The sequence below is a fragment of the Pseudopodoces humilis genome, chromosome 4 (assembly GCF_049639895.1).
Source record: "Pseudopodoces humilis isolate 2021_Gansu_Grassland_sample_001 chromosome 4, ASM4963989v1, whole genome shotgun sequence".
Taxonomy (NCBI): domain Eukaryota; kingdom Metazoa; phylum Chordata; class Aves; order Passeriformes; family Paridae; genus Pseudopodoces; species Pseudopodoces humilis.
Window position 1 is genome coordinate 2,079,631 of NC_142203.1, and position 24,897 is coordinate 2,104,527.

Below are 24,897 nucleotides of genomic sequence, written 5' to 3' on the forward strand. Positions count from 1 at the left end.
TTGCCAAGAGAATGAGAATTCACAGGGGCAGGTGGCAGATAAAATGAGAGATGTGGTGTTGGAGGGGTCCCATGCAGAGAGAAATGTTGCTTTGGTGCAGTGTGTGCTTTTTAACAGTTTTTTTGGTAAATTCAGGAAGAAAGGAAATGCCCCACGGTAAAGCTACACAGCATGAACACAGGTGTGGGAGAAGAACCAAGCCCTGGCACAAGAAAGGCAAAGAAGATATTTTTAAATTAATAAAAGATTATTTTCTTTGTTCAGGGAGAGTTTGGAGACTGGAAGCTTCTGCTTAAGGAATAACAGACACACAAATATTCTCTTCTAACTTTTCTGATTGGGCAGAAACAAAAGAAGATCCCATGAACTTTGCAGCCTGTATTGGGTTTATTTTCAGCTTTGGTACAACCAGAATAAATATCTGTCTGAATCCATAATTGTTTGTCACTGAAAAACGTGTGTTGAAAATCACGTGTGACGTAGAGCGCGGCAAAACGGTGTCAGTAATACGCGGTTTCAATAAAACAGTATTTCAATACTTAAAACAGTAAAATCTATACCTCAAAAATTCATTACCACAGACCTGGGGTTAGAAACAGTGATAAAAAGCCATATATCAGTTTGTCAAGGGATATCTGCAGAAGCCATGCTGAAGCCAGAGCCCTTCAAAAATAATGCATTGTTCTGCCCCAAAATACGACTGGCAAGGAAACTTACTTTAAACCTTGGCCAATTTAAACAAATTTCTGAGTCCAAATCCAGTTTTACTGAGCACACAAACTTTTTTGCTGACATCTGTACTTCAGTAAGCAGGAATGGCAAAGGAGAAACATGCTCAAGTGTAAAAGAAAGTGATTTTTTTTCTCTCCTGCTCACATGAGCATGGCTTTGAAAGGCGCAAACTAGGCAAATGGACTGTGATGAGAAATAGAAAAAACACACCTGGTGTGAGGTTCCTTTATTCTTCTCAGAAATGCTGCATTTTTCCTCTTAATTTTTCATCTATATAATTCCTAATTTTTCAGAAAATAACTAGAAATGGAGGCCTTTTCTCACGAACAAGGAAGGATCATTTACACTGATTTTTCTCTTCTCTTGGTGAATGAAGCTGTTGACTGGAAGCCAACACTTCATCAGCCTCTCTGAATTCACCCCTGAAAGAAACATTTTCATAGCATCCATCAGTGCTCCTCCATGCCCTTCACTTTTCATTAGTGTAGGAGTCAGGCCTATTGATTTTGAGTTTTTCCATTTTTTTTCTTTTATTTTTTTTTTATTTTTAAGATGTTTTTATTTCATCCTGAGCCTATGGATTTTTTTCTGCCTCTCACCTACTTTCCCACACATTTCTCAGAGCACATTTATTCGTTTTCAGTGCAGGGTTTTGGGTTTCCAAGGGGTGCTTAGCGCCCTTTCTTGTGGCTGCAATTCAAAACCCTTCCCAAGCAGCACCTCCCACTCTGAAAAATAAAAAAAAAATATATATATATAAAAAAATGAAAGAGCTGCCAGGCTCTGGAGTGCTGTGCTAAAATTCTGCCCTTCATTTTGGATTTTGCTCTCTTCTGTTCTGTAAACAGATGGCAAAACCTCTCCTTGCACTACTCCAGCTCACGTTGGATGGAGGCTACATCGCTTCCACACGCTCCCGTCTCACCGCACGCTGCCGCAGCTCGGCACAAAAACACGGAGAACTATTATAATCTCTTCTCCTTGGCACTGGTGATGTTGGAAATGCTTTTAACTTGGGTCGTTTCAGGTCAGAGCAATGGAAATCAATACTTTTGTCCTTGCTCCTGGGTTCAGTAATGGCTTGTGCTCGTCAAAGCAATGGGACATGAGCAGAGACAGCTGGGCTGGGGCTGCAGGACAAGGGGGGATGGCTTCAAACTAAAAAAGATGGTTGGGATCTTGGGCAGGAATTGTTCCCTGGCAGGGTGGGCAGGCCCTGGCACAGGGTGCCCAGAGCAGCTGGGGCTGCCCCTGGATCCCTGGCAGTGCCCAAGGCCAGGCTGGACATTGGGGCTGGGAGCTCCTGGGACACTGGGAGCTGGCCCTGCCGTGCCTGGGGTGGGATGAGATCCTGGAGATCCCTTCTAAACCAAAAAATCCTGGGATTTTATGGGTATTGGAATACGCTAAATTTAAAGGGCTCATTTCCTTTCTGCTTCCACAGCCTTCATCTCAGGCATTCAGGGTAAATACATGGAGTGTGTGATCCTGGAGATCTGAGAAAACGACCAGCAGAAACACGGTCAAGACAGCCTGGGCTGGAACTCGATTGATTTCCATTACATTTAAGTACACTAACAAAAAAGAAATTACTAGCTTGTCTTCCCCATCCACCCCTTAGCTCAGGAAAAAAAACCTGAAAAATAATCTTTTGTTGTTTATTTTCCTGATTTTTTTTCAGGTTTTTCTTTGTTTTGTTTTGTTTTGTGGTTTTTTTTTCCCCAGAACCTATATATTAAAAGAACTATCTATTAAGTAGAAGTAGAAAACTCTTATTTGGGTCAACCAAAAAAATTTCCATGCTTGTAGTAAATCAACTCAACTTCAATCCTTTCAAGAGAAAAAAAAAAGAAAAACTCACCCATTTTAGAGCATTCTTTCTTTTAAAAAGTTCAGAATTAAGCATCAATAAACACTTTTCTCAAAAATTAAAATGAAAGCAACAAATGTTCATAAATATTTTCCAATTTATTTTTTTTTTTTTAGGCTACACTTCTTTCTGTTAGTTTTTAGGTCAAAGATATGTGTTTGTTTTTAAAGTTAAAAATTCCTTCTGAATTTAACACGCGCTCATGAATAATTTGCATGGCCCCCGTGGCACTTTCCAGTTAATATTCATGCAAGGAAAAGTTCAGGTTCAGAGTTGGGTGATCCAAATGCTAACAGATGCAGTTTTACTGCATTGTCAATTGCACAACTTTATACAGCATTATTAATGTTAACATGAAATACTGACTTAACTAAGTCAATGACTTGCTGAAATCTAACAAGGATTTCAAGACAAAGACAAAATGCAAAAGGCAGGAGTTAATCCCAAACTCTAATTTTTCCCTTTTTTTTCTTTTCACTGGGAATTTTATGATGATTTCACCAAACAGAAAATAATGCTCTTAACGAAATCCAATGGAATATTAAAATTTACCTTAAACCACCTGTTTTAAAGTCTGTGTTAATTACTGAATACAGCACTCTGCCAGCTCTTTCTACATCAAAGATTGTTGTGACTAAGTAGAAGGCACGTCGAAGAAATCAGAAATAAAAAACAGCAGTCATGAAATATTCATCCAGTGAACAAATCGTTCCACTTCATAAATATTCCATGTTTTAACCTAGTGAATTTTATCCATGACTCTGCATTAAAGGACACAATGACATGTTATGGGTTTTAAAAAAAACACACACAAAAACATACATACAAACCTCCATGCCCTACTCCATGTCAGCTGACAGAGAAAAGTGTCTGATAAAACTAAAAAAGCCAATATTTGGCTGGGTTTTCTTCACTTATCCATCTTCTTCCTGATTCTCTGTAACACACAAAGCTCTTTAGGTGAGATCCATTTTGTAAGTGTAAAAAGTGACTGACTGAATTTATTGTCTCCTGCTGACCTGGAATAAATCAATGAAATACACATTTATATTACCTTCCACTAGCTGTGCCTCTTTTACTGTACTGCCTTGCAGCTCAAGAATTACCCCAATGGTCCCTCACACTGCTTTAAAATGTAGATACCCACTGAAATCACCAGAGTTTTGCCTAGCCAGGACCAAATTCCGGCTTACACCGCCAGGATAATTAATTCCTCTGCAATTAGGTCAATCCTTCCCAGTAGAAAGTCATCATGTAAATTTTGCTACCATTTTGCCATCACTAATGCAAACCTCAGTGAGTGATAAGGCTCAGTGAGGCTCTTTCTAGCTGTTTCCCAAAACATTTTCAATATTCTCTCCACATGCAGCCCCAAAAGTTTGGGGGAGGCCAGCAGTTTCTGGCATCTCTGCATAAAAGTCGTCAATCAGGTCCCAAGAAAAGAGATTTTTTTTTCCCCCTTTTTTGGTTTTCTGTTTGCTTGTTTCATTGGTTTTTGGTTTTTTTTGTTTTTTTTTGTTTGGGTTTTTGCTTTGTTTTGTTTGTGGGGGTTTTTTGGTGGTTTTTTGTTGTTGGGTTTTTTATTTTTGGTTGGGGTTTTGGTTGGTGGGTTGGTTGGCTGGTTTGGTTTTGTTCTTGTGGGTTTTGGGGATCTTTTGTGGTTTTCTTTTGTGACTTCTTTTAATTTATTTTTTTGGTTGGTTGAGGTTTTTCACTTGTTTGGTTTTGGGGTTTTTTGTTGGTTTGGGTTTTTTATTTTGTTTTTTGTGGGTTTTGGGGGTTTTTTTTGTTGTTGGTTTTTGGGGTTTTTTTGTTTGATTGGTTGGTTGGTTGGTTGGTTTGGTTTTTTTCCTTGCTTTTTGTTTCTGTTTTTTTTGTTTTTTAAATACTTCCAGAAGCTTCTGTTCTCCTTGAGGAACAGGAAAGCTCAATTTGATGAACTTTCCTTTTCTTCTTCATTCTTATACCTGATTTACCAAGCAACTTAAACAGTGACAGCAAATTGAATATCTTGGTAAAAACTGAATATAGCAGATAAATATAAATATAAATATTTATAATTATACCATTATAATGATAAATATAGCAGATGCTCTTTGTTTCCAAAGAACATTAAGGAGGAAAGATTTTAATGGTTTATTCATGTTACCCAAAAAAAACTGAACCAGTAAACTTAAGGAAAAGGAAGTGTTTTCTGTCCATATTCGTTCTTCTTCAGGTTCTAAAATCCTCTGGCCTTTCTTACACACCTTGAGGCCTTTAAAGGATATTTATGATCAATTTTCCTGCTCTCCACATAGTGGTGTAGGGGAATGCTGGTTTTTTTTTCCTTAAAACCATCTGAATTATTGATCAAAAAAATCCTTCTGATCAAAACCTTGAAAATCAGAATTCCTTACTTCTGCAATAAAATTATACTTACAAGTTCCCATGACCTTATATTGAGAATTCCTTCTAAAATGTGTTGAAAATGCTCAATAGTACTGAAAAATTACAGTTTCTTGTCCAGTTTTAAATTGAATTACAGCCATTGCTAATATTTGGGTTTGAATAATATCTGCAGCTTCCAGTTTTCTACATGACAGGGGTTCTGCTGAGTGTCTGCAGGCCAGATTAACATCTTTTCCTGCTCAATGGATTGTCCACCAGCAATTTATATTGTAAATATAATATTTTATATTGTAAATATTTCCTGTTTACCCACTGATCAAATACAGAATCACAAAATCATTTAGGTTGGAAAAGAATTCAAGATTACAGAGCCTAATCTGTGACCTAACCCCTGGTCTTTCTGGCCACACTATTTTTGGTACAAATCCTGCTGCTGTTTTTTATACCAACCATTTTCCATCATCTCACCCAACTCTTTTTCCAACAATAAGAATAAATATGAAGATAAATATGAAGAATAAATATGAAGATAAATAATATGAAGATAAATAATGTCATAATAAACGTGAGATTCCTGAAAATTGATATATAAAACATGTTAAAAAAAAAAATTGAAGTAAACATGTAAAATTAGTTTGGTGCCTCCTAAAATGGTTTTAAAACTGATTTGGGTTAAGTTTTCCGGTTCTTGTGTTTGCATTTCAGCAAAGGCTTGAAATTGTCAAAGAAAGAGAAAATTACCACAACAAGGAACAGTAGAAATGCTCAGAAGGAAGGGTTAGAGTGTTCTGTTGGTTGATGAAAACAAAGAAAGGATAGAAAATAAATACAGAAATTTATATACAGAAAACAAATCCAGCGCTGAAGGGCTGTTTTTGTTTGTTCTTTTGCTTAACTCTTGATGTCCACCTCAAAACAAGAAGAGATATTTCTAGAAGAAGTTTTAACTGCAGATTGTACCACAGTGGCACTCATAAATGGCACTCATAAATGAACAGAGTGGGGGGGAAAAAAAAAAAAGAAATATGCATAATCTAAACAATGCCATTTCCCAGCTGCTTCCAGAGCAGAGACTGTCAGCTAGATCAGATGGGATTCTCTCACCTTATCAAAATCCCTTCTCTAAATCCCCTCCCCTGGCTGGATTTATCCTGTTTGTGAGCAAGGCAAAGCCTGGGGGTGGCTCTTTGGGCTGTGAGGCACAGAGCCCGTGATGATGGCCACTTCTGCTCCTGGAGCTGATGAATCCGCACAGGCAGTCACAAATCTAACTATTCAAGTTATAGGCTGGTGAATAACGGGCCCTGGACACCTGTTAAAAGTGTTAAACTGCAGACAGAGTATTTTTTGCATTTTTTTTAAAATTTGCTCTAGTCTCTGTGAGCATGCATCACCTGTGCCCTCAGTTCCTCTGCCAAAGGGTTTGGTAGCCCTTCTCCAGCCTGATACTTCCTCTGCTCCCAAACAGTGGAAAAGCTGATACAATCCCACAGATCCCATTAAACTGAGGGAAAAAAAAAACCTCAATTTCCCTGAAGTTTCTCTTGAACTGTGCTGTCACTTCCCTCTCCCTCCCTTGTGATGCTGTTCAGCTGCTTTGCTAGGCTGTTTTGATTCCTTTTAATCAGGCTCCCCTCATCACTTTGTTCTCACCAGGCAGGCCATCACTGCTATGTTTCACTGCACTCTGGTTTTCTATTAATCACATCCTCTTTGCTGCTCCAGTTCTCACCAGACAGGGTGTTGACACTGTGATTCGGGTACCACACGCTGGCTAACAACATGAAAAAAAAAACCCACGTAAATTTTGTTTTTCTGTGTTTATGATGCTAAATCGTCTCCCTCCTATCCAAACGTGGTGGTGAAAATTGCTGTAAAAATGAAAATGAACTAGATTTATGGTGTTACCTACAAGTCCTGTCTCCTCTCCTACTCAACCTGCAGAGTTCTCAGGCTCCAAGCAGAACTGTCACACCAAGCCAAGTGCCTTCAGCACAGAAAATGTGGATTTTAGGCCTGCCAAGTCAAAGCAGAGCAGTGCAGCCACTGTGGGCCATTTTTGAATGAACACAGTTCATGAGAAATGCAGATGCAACGCTCCCCGTTACAGAGTACGAAATTAACTTCAGTGGAAAATGAAATTATGTAAAAAAAAAATGCCATTTAGTTCAATACTGATTAACCAGATTATTGTAGTTCCAATCTATCTTTTTCCTAAACAAGGGTCAGGTATTTCTCCTAAAGTATTGCCACCAGTTTGATTTCAGCAAGGCCAGAAAAAAAACCTCTGTAATTTAATTATTTCTGTATTTAATGGCAAGATGCATGAAAGAAATGCTTGACACATCCCAGTTCAAATCAGTACCAAGATTCATAGCCTGATAGTTTAATATTTACATTCCTTGTTTTAGAAAAACTTTTATCTCATGCTCTTTGGGCATTCATTTATTCATGTGCAACGCCTGGAGCACAATAAATCTATTTTATTTTGAGTTACTGATTCTTTTAAATTGCTCAGGTCCCCTCTTCCACCCTGAGAGGGCAAGTGATGATGGCACTGATGAAGCATCCACCACCTTGCTTTCAGATTGGTATATTTATTTACTCTATGCTACATTGGTCAGGATCTCTTGCTTTAATAAAAGTAAAACTGATCCCAAAGTTGCCACCAGTGAGGACAAAGTTAATCCACTGCTCACTTTTGTTGCTGACTTTGGCTGATGCATTGTTCAGCTACAAGCTAATGACTACTGCAGATGTTTCTTATTTCATGCCAGGAAAAGCAGAAGCTGAAATTAAATATTTTCTTTTTATGACTGTCATCGTTCCCCTTATAAATTACAGCCCATTCAGTCATATTTTTGAGTAAATCAAATGACACTGACAGCGCAGTTTTCCTATCTGCAAAAATTAATCTTAAAGCACCAGATTCTGGCCTCATTAGACTGTTCATAATGAGCAATATAACTGATGATTAAAAAGTTGACCTGCCTAAGAAGAGGAGGAAAGTAATAGAAATTTTTAATCAAGACATGCTTCTCTCCCTCAATTGCAGCAAGATTACATTTGTACTTGAATATGTTGGCATACATCTGTCTTCATGTTATTTCACACCCTTACTGCCCTCATAGTTAACACATGGAGGAAAACCAAGACAACTTCAAAAAAATTATTTCTGTTTGATTTAATGTAAATTCAAATTGAGTTTGACAGAACTGGATGCTTAATATGAACCGGATGCTTTGTATTTCTAGATAATGGTGATATAATACACTGAGATCTAGCTCTTAAAAATACTTTTCTTACTGGGTTCTCGGGGTTTTAAGTCTTGGTCCACAACCACAGTTCTGTTGCAAGCCTTGATGTCACCTCTGCCTGTGCAAATGCAGATCTTGTGCTAGCACAGGGCTGCAAAAACATCTCACAGACATTTCTCAGGTTCATCTAAGTAGTTAAGAGTCTTTACCAATGATGAAAACTCCTCTTTGCCACAGCAGGAATGTTTTTAGCTCATACTGTCCCAACAGGAGAAAGCTGGTTAATGGAGGGGAAAGTCACATCTGCCATAAGAACGTGACTTTTGTGTGCGGAACTGAGCTCAAAAACATGGTTTGGAAAATCTGAAAATGGTGTGGCTGTGTTTTATGGTCTTTTAATCAACATTAGCATTTAGACAAGTACATTCTGCTGAGTCCCATAATACTCACTCTAGTTTCTCTGTGAGAATATAATTTTCATCTTCATTAAATGCAAGTTGCTGTAACTGAGCTTTTCACCCTTTCTAAAGCTCAAGTCACAGCAACTGCTGAATAAATTAGGAAACAAGACTTTTTTTTTTTAATGACAACATGGATAACATAATGAATAATATGTTTGTATCATGTTGGAGAATAAATGGTCATAAAATATCTCAGTTCTTCAGGTACATCCTTTATTTCCACCTCCCCATTTGATGGCTTTTGCAACAACACATCTGACAATCTGAGGACTAACATATTTTTAACTTCCTGCTTTTTTGTTGTTGGTTTGGTTTTATCACAGGCATAAAATCTTCATTCATAACATTAATTAATTATTATTAATTAATTAATGCCAATTCATTCAACTTTAAGTCTGCATTTGAAGCTGAAGTTGCTTCAAGTCTGTGTTGGAAATGACACAAAGGCATCGTCAGCAAACGAGAATTTTTTTCTTCTGCCCTGGTTCTGTCTGCATCATGAAACTCACCAAACTCCATGAAAACTCCCAAGTTTTATAATATTTATTATTTTATAATATTTAATTTATTTAATTTATATATAATATTAATTATTTTATAATAATATTTCTAATATTTAGAACAATAAGTAACTCTGATTTGTGGCAGCAGCAGCTCTTTCCTCCCTAGTTTTCCCTACACCTGCTTTTAAGAAGAGCAGTTGAGCAAACAGACTCAACAGAAGCCAAATTATTGCTGTTCCAAGCCATGAGGAGCTACAAAAAAATACTGGCTGGGATTTAGAGAGGGGACTCTGGAATTTACAGATATCTTGAATTCCCCTCTGAAACTCTGAATCCACAGGCACATCACTCCCAGCCCTGTCTTCCCAATGTGGGATCCTAAGCAGGATAAATATCTGCAAGCCCCGGAACTTCTTCCTGTGATCTTTTTGGCTGGATAAAAGGAGCAAAAAATCGCATTACCCAGAAGACACATCTTCCTGCAATAACCTCTGTTTGTGTGGATGCACTGATGCAGCGGGAAAGGGGCAGGAAGAGCTGTCTATGAATGGAAATGCAGTATGTGAAGGACATCCATGAGGATTTGAAGTCTGAGCTTTTGTAACCCACTGTCTATGCAAAAGATATGTTTTGAATGGCAAAACTAAATATTCCAGGATATTTTGACCACCTCTGTTAGCCTGTCAGGAGGTAAGTGTAGGACATCATTAAGGCTGGGAGAATTTGGATTGCTCAGCCCGGACAGGAGAAGCTTTGGCCTCGGCTCCCTGTGGCCTCGCAGGGCCCGAAGGAGCCGCAGGAAAGGTGGAGAGAGACAATTGCCAAGGGCTGCAGGGCCAGGAGCCAGGGAATGGCTGCCAGTGGCAGAGGGCAGGGCTGGATGGGATCTTGGGCAGGAATTGTTCCCTGGCAGGGTGGGCAGGCCCTGGCACAGGGTGCCCAGAGCAGCTGGGGCTGCCCCTGGATCCCTGGCAGTGCCCAAGGCCAGGCTGGACATTGGGGCTGGGAGCTCCTGGGACACTGGGAGCTGGCCCTGCCGTGCCTGGGGTGGGAATGGAGGGGCTCTGGGGTCCCTTCCAACCCAAACCATCCTGGGATTCTGTGATCAGAGTGCTGTGGATATGGACAGGCAAACAAAGCAGATTTCATGTGCATGTCTCATACCCATCCATTAGAAAAGAAAAATACTAAAAGCTGGCATGCATTCATGCACATTGGAGTTAGATGTCTGTCAAAATCACGATCAGAAGAGTGGAACTACACATATTTGCACCAAATATGCATGAAGTGACACATAAACCGAAAGGAATCATAAATACCAAGGAAGCTGAAGCGTGATTTCATCAAATCGTGAAGCTCTTGAATTCTACCTCACTCTTTCCCTAACTTCAGAGACAAAAAAATTAAGGTCTTGTCTGAGTCAACCTTTTGAATTTTCCAGACTTCATAATTCCCTGATTTAGAGTGGAGCTATTCCAGTGCATGTTTCCAAGTGAAGAAGGTATCGATAACTCAAGCATGTTTCCCTCAAATTAGTATTCTAATATTACAGATATAGCCACGGGGGAGCAGCTGAAACATTAATTTCAATCTCATTGATTAATTTATTCTACCACAGAAAATAATATATTGACTCTCCTAATTCACGGTGCAATGTCAATTCTCAAGCAGGTGTTCAGCTCAAGTAATGCCTATGAAATACTAGCTCTGCAACCATAATTCAGCATGAAACCTCATGCTTTTATAATTCTGGCCATTAATATAACATAAATATAAATTAATTATTATTAATCATTATTTTATAGCATCATCAGGTTGGAGAAAGCTGTACACCTGTGATATAACCTGAAAAAAAAAAACCAGCCTCAAAACCAGTATCTCTAAGTTGAATTATTCATATGCTTCATACTGTCAGCATTTCACTCAAGTACTCATTATCCTCATTATCCATGAATGCACAAAAAGATAAGCACATGGCATGTAGTGTCTTTTCACCCCAAAAAGAACTATCCCAGATAATTCACAGGGTAAATGAAGGGGGAAAAGTGGGGGTGTTTCAGCGTTGTTATTAACACCTGACAAGAACTGGCACAGCACAGGCACATCTGTCTAAATAGCAATAAATTCAGACAAAAAAACTAAAAACCTGAAATGGGGTAGGAAAGGTGAGACACCCCTCTGGTATTTTTCTTCCTGCTACTTTGACTGACAATTTTCATAGCTAGTTATTCTTTATTATATTTAATGATATTATCTCATCTATAATTCCCCTGTCTTCTTGATTCCTTGCAATAAAACATGCATTAATTTTGTAGCCTAATAGGAAAAAAATACAGCCATAGACTTGTTATGGAGTTCCTGTAATTACACTTATATTTGGGGAAAAAAAATAAAGAAAAAAAGCAAAAACAACAATCAAGAATGAAAGCATTTCCCAAGTTATTCCCCTTAGGAAAAATGTGATTTTTATAAAGGGAATAAATTAATCCCTTGCTCAAAAAGTTAAAAGGCCTCATCTAATCTATATCACCCTAATTCTTCTACATTCTCTTAAAACCTCTACCAACAGTGCTCAATGTCCTCAACATATTAAAGAATAAGGTTTATTTGCTTAAGACAATACCAGTTTTATATATTCCAGTTTAAAATCTTCAACAAGTTCATTTATTATTCTGGAACTGAAAAAAAACCCTAAATTGTAAGACAGTAGATGTATCATTCCACAGTATTTTAAATGCTTAAGGGAATTTTGCACCTGGATGACGAACACCAAAGACCCTTAAGCAAGTGACTTAACAGAGATTTTAAATCAAAGAAAGGAATAGGCATAGAAAGGAACCACAGAGAGAGTTACACAGTGAAAAGACATTTCTGAGTGTCTAAATAGCAACTTTTCCCACTTAGAAATATGAAATTTATTAGGAGAGACATTTGGGTACTCTTATTCTTCTGCTTCTGAACAGAAGTATTTTTATTACTGGAGAAAAGCAAAAGGGCTCCTGAACTATTGCATCTATTTTTTAGTAGCAATGAAATAATCCTTAATTCATTATTTAACAACAAGTAAACATACCTGGAGAGGAAAAAAGTAAGAAAAAGTGGTGCCAAAACATGATGTATTTTGCTCTGCTTAATGAGCTCTTTATAGAAAGAGTATTTTTTAAAAAAATCTGGTAAAAAACTTCAAGGGGAAAAGAAGGAAACAATAATGTCCATCTGTCTCTGGATTGAATATTCAGCTTTTAATTTGTGTTTCTTTTACTCTGGAACCAAATTGCTTTTAGAACTTGCATTAAGTTCAACACCACCAGGTTTTCCATCTGATTGTTTTTTTCCTAAGTATAAAATCTTCTAATCTGAATCTCCTAGGATGCCAGAATTAACATCTCATTAAAGACCAATTTGCTTTTTCAGCTCAAGAATCAGCTTCCTTCTGGCACTTTTATTTTTTAGCAAGTTGCTTCCATACTGTTGAGTCACATGCTTCCACATAAAAATCCAGGAGAAAACTATATTATATAAAATGGGAAAACAAACAGAGGCAGTGCTTCAATAACATTTCTTAAGTCAAAATTTTATAAGAAATTATGCTGTCTGGTCTCTTAAAAATCACCAAAACTATTTACTTTGCATTAGCCAAGAAGCTAAAGGAACACAAAAATAAAGCTAATACCCCATTGCTAGCAAAACCAAATAGTAATTAATCCTGAGCATGATGATGCTTAGTGATCCCTAATCTATAAGAATTAATAATTCCTAATGAGTAGTGTATTTCAAAAGTACATAAACTCCTGCAATGATTAATTTCTTTGGAACTGGACAGGAACTTGAAGACCACTAGCATTTGTCAGGGATAATGGCAAACATAAAAAAAAAAAATTATCTGGTAATAGAAACTGTCTTAAAAGAAGGCAGTAACAATTGAGTAGGAACAATAAAAATATTATATATAAATATATAATATACCTATATATAATATATTTAATATATAAAATACTATACAATATACTGTATAATATATAACATATAACATATAATATGCAATACACAATATAAAATATACAATATACAATATATTATATATTGTATACAATATACAATATACCACATTCAATATACCATATACAATATACAATGTATTATATATTATATATTATATACAATATATTATAATAAAAATATATATGGCATAATAATAATAATAATAATAATAATAATAATAATAATAGTGCTACATAAAGAAATAATAGTAATAATAATGATAACTCATTTTAAACACCAGGACAGGGAGACCAAAGCACAAAGTCAACATGACATGGAACACCACGACAAACAGCCCAGAAGCTGTGTCAGCGATTCTCACAGGCACTCAGACCACTCCAGAGGTACTCATGGATGTGAAAATGTGCAGGATATTGTGCACCAGAATATTTATTTCATTGGATCTCGATGTGTCACGTGCTCTGCTGCTTTAATCCCATGCAGCTGCTGCCCACCAAGACCTCCTTTCCTCCAGAGTGTTTGAACTATTTGAACACTTCTCTTTCCAGACAACGCTAAGAGCACCTATCCAAAGAGCAATTTCCCCTGTCTGTCAGCATGAGCTCTCCACATTTTTATGTGCTGCCTATTTCACTGGCAGATCTGACAAAACATAACTGGTTTATTCTACATACTTCTTCTGAAGTTGGTTTAAAAAATATATAGGAACATAGACACAACACATTTCTGGGGAAACCGCTCTCATTTTTGTTTCTCTGCTCTTTTTTTCTTCCTCTTCTTCACCCAATAAAACAGGGTAAAACCTCATGGAAATGGACCTGGCTCACCAGAGATGCCCCCCTTCCAGTACCCACAGCCCAGGCAGGTGCCAACTCTTGTTTCTGGGGCACCCTGACTTTAGCTAGCTCTGTGTACTTGGAATTTCCAGTTAAATAACACCTAGATGGAAAGTCTCACAGTTTATCACATCTCTCCATGACCTACATGCTCGCTTTTCTCAGTATTTTTGCATGCAAGGCTTGGCATCAGTGTTGGAGCTTTTAATCAAAACACGATGCACTACTGAGTCCTTCATCCCTCCAGCTGAAAGCAGGGACTGGGGATGTGTTTTTGCAAATAAAACCCTGCTCATAAACCTTATTTTTCTTTGCAAGGTCTCATCCTGAGCAGTAGGCCTGCCAACAAGAGGCTGGATGTTTTCCATTTGCCCTTTTAATTAGATGCATAAAATGCATAACATCTCCTTCAGAGTGTACCACTGCTCACCCTCTAGAGTGTGTCCAGAGCTGCTTATCCCTTGCCAGTTTGTACTTTCAAACAACAAATCTGTGGGCAGAAAAATAAGAAAATGTGATATGAATTCCAGCATGGGGTCCATTCAACAGGACATTCCTCATTCAGGTGTTACAAGTTTTCTCTGCCTACAAACATTGTGCACGGTCACACTGACCAGCGCCACTTTTTTCCTGTCACCTGTTTCAAAGTGCTTGATAAAAAGAAATACTCTGATGAAACCTAGCAGGGTAAAAGGGTAAAAACCACCTTTTTTTACAATTGCCAGCAGCATTCTGGGATGCATCAGGAAGAGCACTGCCAGCAGGCTTGGACACACCTGCAGGGTTCTGGGGCTCCACAGGACAAAGAAGCACGAGGAAACCGTGGAGCAAAGGAACACAGAGATGGAGAAGGAATTAACTGCAGGACTGCCCACACAAGGAGGCACCAAAAAGGGAAAATCAGAGGTATAGAAGTCATGACCCCACTTTTCTCAGTGTTCCTTGGGGTCACACCTGGAGCACTGTGTCCAGGCTGGGTCCCTGTTGTGCCAAACAGAGCTGGGCAGGCTGGAGAGGCTGCAGAGAAGGGCCACAAAGAGGATCCAAGGCCTGGGAAGTCTGACTTGTGAGGAAAGGCTGAGAGACCTGGGGTGCCCCAGCCTTGAGGAGAGAAGGCTGAGGAGACACCTCCCCTCATGCTCCACTGCTTTAAGGGTGGCCTCAGAGGAGGTGGAGACTCCCTTTGTGCAAGGAGCCACATGGAGAAGACAAGGGCTGAGGGCTCCAAGGGACTCCTGAGGAAGCTCTGAGTAGAAGAGGGAAAATTTTCACCATGAAATTCAACCACTGGAATAATCTCCCCAGGGAAATGATGGATTCCCTCCCCAGCATTAGACATTTTTAAAAATCAGCTGGACAGGGCTCTGGCCCATCTTGCCTGGACCAAGATTTTGCCAAGAAAGTTTGACCCAGATGATCCTTGAGGTCTCTTCCAACCTGGGATTCTACGACTCTGAACTCCCATTATTGCACCCTCCTCACCAATTGTGACTTGAAGCCCTATTTTCACAAAAGATTTACTGGCAATCAAGACCAAAGACAATTGTTTTGAGAGAAATAATGTATATTTCTGTACATTTATAATGTATATTGTAAATTATGGCTAACAACATTTTCTGCCCTGCAATCAATGCCATTTAGCAAGCTATTCTGCTTGCATGAATTCAGATACTCAATTTAGATTTCTGTGCATTATGTGCTCTTCTGGATACTCAGAAACTAAACATTAGGGGCTAATTTGTCAAATTATTTTTATTAATATGCATTGATTGCTTTTAACAGAGCTCCATAACCTATGAGAACATCTTGATTATGTGATAATTTCTGATTAAAAAATGTGTTTTGCAGTCAATTCCGCCTAAAACTCTGCTGTGGTAACAGAAATGTGAAGTTTTAGGCTTCAGAATAGAGCACTGAGAAATGCCCTCAACATGCTGAAGCCCTGCAGGGAAGAATTTGTTTTCAGTCCCTCCCTTCCCACTCTGTTCTCACTCTTTTCCCAGAAGAAACTACCCTTTAACCATGGAACCTGATTATTCTTGCTGAATTCAAATAAACACAGGCCCACCTCACCTCTGATTTTAATCTTCTTTTAACAACAGAACTACTGCAATGGTTTTTTTCGAGACTGCCAATATCAGCAAAAAGAGAATAATTTCCTTTGCAATTTTTTTTTTTTTCAAACAATGAATCAGTATCAAGAGTAAAGCATGTTGGTTCACTGAAGAAGAATTCACAGTCATATAATAAAGTCTTCCTGCTGGCAATAAGAAAAGTGGTGAATAAGTGCCTTCACGTAGATTTTGCTAATATAGGAATAAATACATTCAATTTGGGTGACACTACACCCAAAGAAGTGACAATAGATGCTGAAATCTGGAGTCCACACTCTATTTCCCAATATCCTGTGCAATCTGCACCTAGAACTGTATTGCACTAGGGAGAGGAATGCCAGCAGGCCAAGAGAAGGGATGATTTCCCTAAATCAAATCTGGAGAAGAAAATACAAATAAAGACACCAGGGCCAGGGACTTCTCACTGGTACCTAGTGACAGCACAATGAGAAAACAAATATATTTCACAAAATTACACTTAAGTGTATTTGGGATTTTGGGGATTGTCCATTTGTTTCCTTGCTTTTTTTTATTTATTTTTTCCTCCTGTGAAGGTGATCAAAGACTGGCAAAGATTGTCACGAGAAGCTGTGAAGTCTCCAAACCTGGAAATTTTCAAAACTCAGCTGGAAATGACCCTGAGAAACCTGCAGCCCTGAATCATCCACTGAGAGGTGGGGTTAGGATATAGACCTCCATGAATGCCTCACATCTTAAACTATTCTGCTTTTGTGAGTGCTAGAGCTTTAATTTGCATTATTCCAGGCTACCTTGTTTACAGTTAAGGCGAACACCTTCATATCAGTTGCATACTAGATGCACGTGACAGTAAGTAATTGAATTTTTTTTGGTAAGAGTAGGTTCATTTCACTATTTCTACCTTGGAAAATCCATTACTACACATGTTTAATGTGTGGTGCAAACAACCCTCCTATATAAAAAAAAAAAAAAAAGAAATTAAAAATCACATATTGTAAGTCTATAAAAGCATCTTTGAAATCATTCAGTCATTTCTAATCATGGCATTGAAAAGCATCTTCAAGACTGAGAGGAACTGAGTGACAGGACTTTTATCTGCACTAATTTTTTTCCAGAAGCCCTTGTCCTGTCAGTGCAGAGGTCAGGAAAGCAAAAGTGGAGACTTAGGTTGTGCAAATAAAGCCACAAAGCAAACAGATCAGATCACTCTGGGCCTAATCCATCTTACTGAATTTTTATTTAACAGCCTGAAAAGGGAAGAACCCCTCTGATTCCTGCGTCCCTGGCCGAGAGACAGCAGCTGTCAAAGAAAAAGTTTATTTTGGATACTGGGAAGACTGAACTGATATGGAAAGCTGCAATGTGCTAAGCAATGAACCCTAAAATCACTTCTTAATCACTTGGCAGAATAAAGATGTCAAACTGGCATCTCTGGCTCACCTTTCAACTCTTCTCCCTTCTCTCAGCCTCCACGCTGTACCTAGACCAAGCTCCCCTTGATCATTAACCATGAGATCATTAACTTGCCTTTCCAGCTTTCCAAAATGCACACAGGCGTTTTTTTAACCATGTTTTTCAATAATGAGATCCTCTCAGTGAGTACTGAGAGCTGACATAAAAGGTACAGACACTTTCCAAAAGGATGCTGGCAGCCCATTTGACATCTGTTGTTTTTTTTTTTTTTTTCACTTAAATAAACTAAACATGTTCACCAGTTTATCCTCTCAGACAGTTATTGAATTTCAGATTTGGAAGATCAATACTGAGTAGTTTTCAGATGATCAGATTTCAAATGTGAACATGGTCAACTCATGGAGCACACTCTCGTTGCCCTATGGCATAAAAAAAGTTAACTACTCCTTTTCTTGTCATTAAGGTTGTGTGCTTTCCCTCATGCACACACCAAAAAAAAAAAAAAATAGGAGTAATTTTTATTTCAAAGAAAACTTCCCTCAGTGTCATTTTATAGATCCCTTCGTGCACTGTCCATGGCTAATTAGACACCCAAGTTAATAGGCAGCACATTAAGAATTTTCCCGAACAGAATTCATTAAGGACTCCTATTAATTGTCTGTAACAGTTGTTGTTTATTGCATTTCAATAATTTACATGATTCCTGAGAATTACTTGTGAGTTATTTACAAGTCTGTCAACTTCTCTGCGATGCATTTTGATGCCAATATTAATTAATCGAAAATTATTTTGTTCCAATGTAGTTTAAAATTAATGTTCCCATACATGTAAGCAGGAGTCTGCTGAAGAGTTAACTTGGACTGTAGTGTTCTTATTATCTCTGGAAAACATCCTGCTATTTGGAATGTTTGATATAATCACCTTTTATCTGTTTAGCTAAATCCTTTTCCACCTCGCCAGAGGATGTGCTGTACTGAAAACAACTAAAACATACATTTTCCTATCTTATCCTCTGCCAGTTTATCAGATATTTAAAATCTGTTAGAGCACTGAAAAACCTGGCTGCAAAATAGGGTGGTATTGCAGATCACCTCATCTCAATTCTTTTAGCACGACAAAGTTTGGGATAGAAGCGCACACAGGAAATAAAGTGGGATTGCCACTAATGAAAGAGTAGGGTCAGAATGGGAATGGAAAATTAAAATATACAAATTAGTGTCACAACCATTTTTTACAAATTTTGGTTTAGACACAGTCAAAATGACAGGGTCAGATAAAAAAAATGAAGTATGGCAGAAAAGTAATATTTTTTTCCATCAGTAAATTTATAAAAGCACATTATTAATTGAACTTCCTAGCTTGAAATTGGTACCGTTATCAATATCAGGTTATTTTAAATCCTATTTCTATTAAGGTAATAAAGGGAGTTACATTCTTGAGTATCCATGCAGCTTCCAAACTGTCATGAGTATTTGCTGATCTATTTAGGGAAGACTTCTACCTAAATCTTTGATCTTCCTGGGTACTTGTACGCATCTAGGTTTTTGGTTTTTTTTTTTGTTTCCCACTGCATAGTTCATGACTCGCTGTCTGAATGGGATTGCCTTTTATTTACCCACATTAATGCATGATTAAGTAAAATCCCTGTTGTCTTCTACTGTGAACATCCTCCTGCTTAAGGTATGTCCCTTGAAAAATTTATGGTTTCCCAGCTGGTGCCCAGGGTTCAGCAGAGCATCCTGTCATTGCACAAAGTCTGGTGGTGGAGTGTTAATGAGGGGGATGCAAACACCCAGCTGCTTTTAAAATTTTCTGTGCAGCCCTTTTGAGGGAGACAGAATGACACAGGCTCTTTGTGTTTTTTTGTTGGTTTGTTTTGGGTTTTGGATGGTTTTTTTGTTTTATTTTCTGTGGTTTTTGTTTTTGTTCTGTTTTATTTTGGTTATTTTTTGGTTTTTGGCTGGTTGGTTGTTTTTGTTTTTTTGTTATTCTCACCCTCCTCTTTTCTTCCTAGGTGGTACCTCCTGACATCCTAAATACCAATGTTTAATTTAGTGTTTTCAACTACACAGAAAATAGCCAAGAAGCCTTTTTTGAGATACGAGGGATTAAGAGATTAGTTTTTGGGCAAACACTCATTAAAAAAGCCAAAGAGAAGCAACCTTTGCTAGTATTCCTTCTTAAATCTTACATCCAATAAACACTCTTAGTAAAAGTGATCACTCAGGGTCTTGCACTCCTGGGTTCTGCACTCTAGACACATCTTACAACATTATTTTCCTTTAAACTCTTCAATATTTGAATTAATGGAGCTGATTGGCTGCCAATCATCATCATTTTCATAGGAAAAAAAAAATCAAATTATTTTTTTTGAAATACCATTTTTTCCCCAGTGGTTTATGTGACTGGTTCTAGGGTTACATAATGCAGAATAATCTTTTCCTAAAACATAAAAGATTATTTTCAAATCAATTTTTAAAGTTTTTAACAAGGCTTGACTGAATCCATATGTGTTTCAAACAAGGCAAACACAAATTAAATTAACATTCTGGATTTTAGATCCTATAAGAATATTAATAAGTTATTTAATTAACCAATGTTGTCCAGCAGATATTCCCCATGGATTGCAAGCTACAGATGTAACACCCTGCTTCTGTAAGTGCTGTGATTGTCACATATTGCTAAGTTATTTACTTGTGCTTTAGTCTGTTTACCAAACTGAGTTTTTGTTGAAGTGCTTGAAGATTTTAGTTAAGTATATGTGTATTTTTTAAAGCCCTATTAATGCTCATCTGCTAATTACAGTGACAATTATCACAATATGATTTTCTTCTACAGATTCAGTCATGTTTGGCATCCTCCCAGCCATGTGCAATGCAATTTCCCACCAGCCAAGTACAAAATAAATCCAAAATTTTCCTGAAGTGAAGCCATGTCTAGGCTGTTTTAGGGTAGCATGACCTACATCAGTGGGACAAATTCAAGCACTGGTAAAAATTATAAGGAAAGGGATGGAAAATAAGATTTGAGGCAGTGTCTCTTGGCTTCCTGTGTGGCTGCACCAAGGCAACAAGCACCTCCTTATGCAACTCAAATTTTAGGCAGTAACCAGCTACAACGACATTTTAGAGCCAGAAAAAAACACAGTTTGTGTCTGAGGTTGATTATTCTCCCAGAGAATCTAGGTCCATTTCTTCACAGAAAGTTTAACTTAAAAGAACCAAATTAAATCCAAATTCCCTTAAAACTGCAATGCAGACACTTAGAGTTCACCCTCAGAACAGCACTAGCATCATTTTCAGAAAAGAAAATCCACCAAAAAACTTCATAAAAAGAAGAGCCCTTTGTTGCTGGACCAAGTTCTGCTCCCTTTAATTGCAGAGATATGCTTAATCCACAGAACCCTGGTTCTCCCTGTGTAGCTTTCTTAAAATGTATTTATTAAATTGATTAATTCATTATTAAAAAATGAGAACAACACAGATTTAGGACAGTTGCAGCTTTGAGCCCAGCTGTGGCAGCTCCACCATTTTGCTTTGTAAACATATTTTTTTTTTTGCCTTCTTTGGGAAAATACAAGAGCTCAGTTAACTTTCAGTGAGCTATCTTTTCCTTCAGATTCTGATTTTCTCCATAAGTTTTCTTAATACTTAATACCTCCTTAAGGAGGCCAGACCTGCTGGATGTTTTGGATCTGCCAGTCAAATTTAGGTTTACTTTGAGTCAAGTGCACATCACAAAATTTCAGTACATTTGACTTGTGCTCTATGCACTCATCTAATGATTAATTAGAGTCTCCAGATGGGTAATTATTTTGAAATTCAACCAAATAACCACTGTGTGTTATTCTGGTTTTCTCCTTTGCTGTTCCTGTCTCTTCATTTAAATAAGAAATTAGTCTTTACTCTGGATATCAGCATGAAATTATCAGAACTGAAGATCTGAAGGCCATAAGTTGAAGAAGGATACATAGAATTATCGTAGAATTATCTAGAATGATCTAGAATTATCTAGAACTGATCTTTGAAAAATGTTGGCAACTTCTCAGTCACCACCATGGACTTTTTTGTGAGGTGGAGCACTGGACTTTTCTGAGTAATTACGTTCTGCAGATGCCATTTCAACTGTTAATTACTACAGAGATGCCTGTGGCACAGATACAGGGTTAAAACCCCCGATAATGATCAATATAACAACCCCGTTGATGCCTGGGGATTTCAGCTTTTACATTTCCCATGCATTTGTAACCCTGCAGGTCTTTGGGGTAGAACCCCAAACCCCATGTGCAGGGTCAGCTGCTGCTTCCCCATTGGGGTCAGACCCAGCAATTCCTCTCCAGGCCTGGCAATCAAGGACACCTCAGTGCCTCAGGCCCCAGAAATGCAAACAAAAGGGAGCTGGGGCAGCAAACTGGGGCTGAATGGCTTCATCAATTCCTGCAGCTGCAATTGGGAGATCAACCCCCGGTGTGCAAATGGAGCAGACTTAGAGAAGTGGGAAACCCGTCAGGCCTGCTCCATTTTGGGTGCAGCCCTGGGGGGCTTTGTCTGCCCTAAATGTACCTGAAGGCCCTTCAGCAAATACAGCTGCTTTTTATTCCCTTCACTTGGCCTGCCCTCTGATTTCAGGTAGCCCAAAAAGGCATCACCATCACCTCACAAAAGCCCACGGGAGGGATCGCTGCTTGGCCAGCCGCGGGCTAGCGGGGCACCCAATTAAATTTTCAGGAATTTGATTTGATTTGCACTTACCAACCTCCACAAGGCTGGAGCAGTTGGGGTCCGTGAAGCCCTCGGGACACTCGCAGGAGTAGAAGTTGTCATTGAGCCCCGACAGGCAGATGCCGCCGTTCTGGCAGGGGTTGGAGTCGCACACATCCGCTGCAGATAAGGGAAAAGAAAACAAGGCCTTTTGTAGAAAAGTCGCCAAAACTTGCCCACAGGCTCTAAGCAAGTCAGACTTTTGGTAACTTGGTATGGAAATAAATGAAGAACTCCTATGTCCTTTGAATGACTTTTGGCTGATTCAGTTTTGTATTTATTTAACAGCAGAACTCCACGTAATTGTCTTTTCCTAATCTTCCACCCCATAAAAATGTGGTTGCCTTCCACTCAATCCATTTGCAAAAGACAATGGCAAACAGTAAATTTTAGTTTTTCTAAGCTGAAGACACACAGGATATCTACGGATTGCATTCTGCCACCAGTGGGGTAACTGGAAGCAATCCTAAAGAACACCCCATAGGCTTTGGTCAACTTTAATTTAATAATTTTTCTCAGATAGTTTATCTTATATTCACATACATTTTTATTTATCTCTGTCTCCATCTTCAAAGTCAGGTTTGTGCCCTCTACTACTCAGAAAAGCATTTATAAATACATTAGATAATATATAAAAATACATTATATAATATATAAAATATATAAATAAATATATAATAAATAAAATAATACATTATTTTGTATTTTGTGCAGTAAATGCATCTGAAGGAACAATCTACAGATAGATAATTATTAGAAAACAAATAGATTATTTTCTGTGTTTTTTTTTTTTAATTGGAAACTGCCAGTTTTGGGGTTTTTTTTTCCCATGTAATTTAAAAGATATAGAGAAATGAATTTGGTTTATGTCAGCAGTACTGACATTAGAGAATATTTTGGATTATTTTGGTGGTAAACTCAGCTCAGGATTTCGACACCTTTCTTGCACATGAATTTCAGATTAATCCTTGGTGTGAGAATTTCCATCTAAACACTGGTTAAGGAATGTAACTGATGCACGAAAATGCCCTTATGAATTCTGTGCATCAGCTGCACAGAACTCATGGAATTGTGCAGCAGTTTGTTGGGATATTTGTAGATTTTTTTAACTTTTTGTCAGCTTTAGGGTGACACAGAGAGCTGTCATGTACTTGGTATTAGGTTTTGTCTTAAAGACTGTCCAGCTGATGAAGAAGTAAAGCTATTTGAGAACAGTAAATGACATTTTCTAACTGAATTTAAATAAGCCAAGACTTCTCATTTTCTGCTTTTGTTGCATTATTGGGGTAGCAAAGGATGCTTGTTTATTGCTTTATAGGGATTAGGCAATTGGTTGTGAAAGAACAGCTACTATTAAATGAATGCTCTGACAACTGTATTCCCATACCTCCAATTAAATTATTAAACTAAATAGCATCTGGAGCAGGAACACTTATTATGCAAATCCACATGGATATTCTGATTAAAATGAGAGAAGATACTTTTTCTACATATTTCCTGATTTGGTGTCCTCCTGATTTCCATTATGCCATTGGCTTAAAAGGCAAAAAAACCCCAAAATACTGTTTGGATTTGTAAATTTTATGTTGAATGGCAAGAAGAATTCACACACAAATTTTACATGGCATTTCCAGAAACTGAAATCTCCTGAAATAACCAAAGTCTGGACAGTCAACTGAGTGGTTTTAATTTGCCTGAAAATTCATGTTGGCTTTTTCAGCCTGAAATAAAGTGACCTGACCTGCGGTTTGGGACTAATAAAGCAGATGTTCTTCCCTGTCAACAGCCATTTATTTCCATGTTCAGGAAATAACTGCACTAATTGCCCTTTTGACCCACCACCTTGGCCTGTCAGTCACTGGTGTGATTTCTGTAATGTCTTTATAGCACATCACAGAAATGAAATTAATAAAGACCACATCTAAAGAAAATGGGTTAAGAAAAAGAAGAAAACACAGGGAACAAAAAGCTCCAACCAAAAAAATGGCCCAAAACAACAAAACAGCAAAACAAAAACAATAGGAAAAAAATACAAAAACCCCTAAAACTAAAAAAAAAAAACACCAAAAACCAAAACCAACCAAAAAACCCAACCCAACCCAAACCAAACAAAGAAAAACAACCAAAAAACCCAGCAAAAATACCCAAACAAAACCAAAACCAACCAAACAAAAAAAGCCAAGCAGAAAACAACCTATCCTGTCTGACTCACATAATGGTAACAAGGACCTAAAGAGGAAAAGTCTGCACTGTAAACAACATTGGTTGAATTATATCATAGTATAAAATCAAATATCATGCAGTCAGACAAATGAGAAGCTGCACAATTATGCTTAAGAGGAGGTAGCAGGCTGTGCAAATGTTGAAACTTAAATTAGCAAAAATCACATAAAATGTTTTCTCCCTTATTTATAGCTTATTGTCTGTGAAATTGTGCTGAACAAAATAAATATCACCTTTGAATCAACAAATATCTTCTCCAATTTACATTTTGTGCCTCTTGAGAGGATGTTCATGCTGAAATATTGAAATCTAATTTGTTATGCATTCCACTGAGGTTGATGAACAGAATTTGATTT

The 24,897-nt window shown here is 37.8% G+C and overlaps 1 protein-coding gene across 1 annotated transcript in view; it reads right to left on the reverse strand.

Moving 5' to 3' along the window:
• Positions 1-24,897, reverse strand: part of EDIL3 (EGF like and discoidin domains 3) — a 231,014-nt gene that overhangs the window by 142,895 nt on the left and 63,222 nt on the right. The window contains exon 2 of the mRNA XM_088054435.1: positions 22,310-22,438. Coding sequence (XP_087910561.1) covers positions 22,310-22,438 — 129 coding nt within the window. The remainder of the gene's footprint in view (positions 1-22,309; positions 22,439-24,897) is intronic.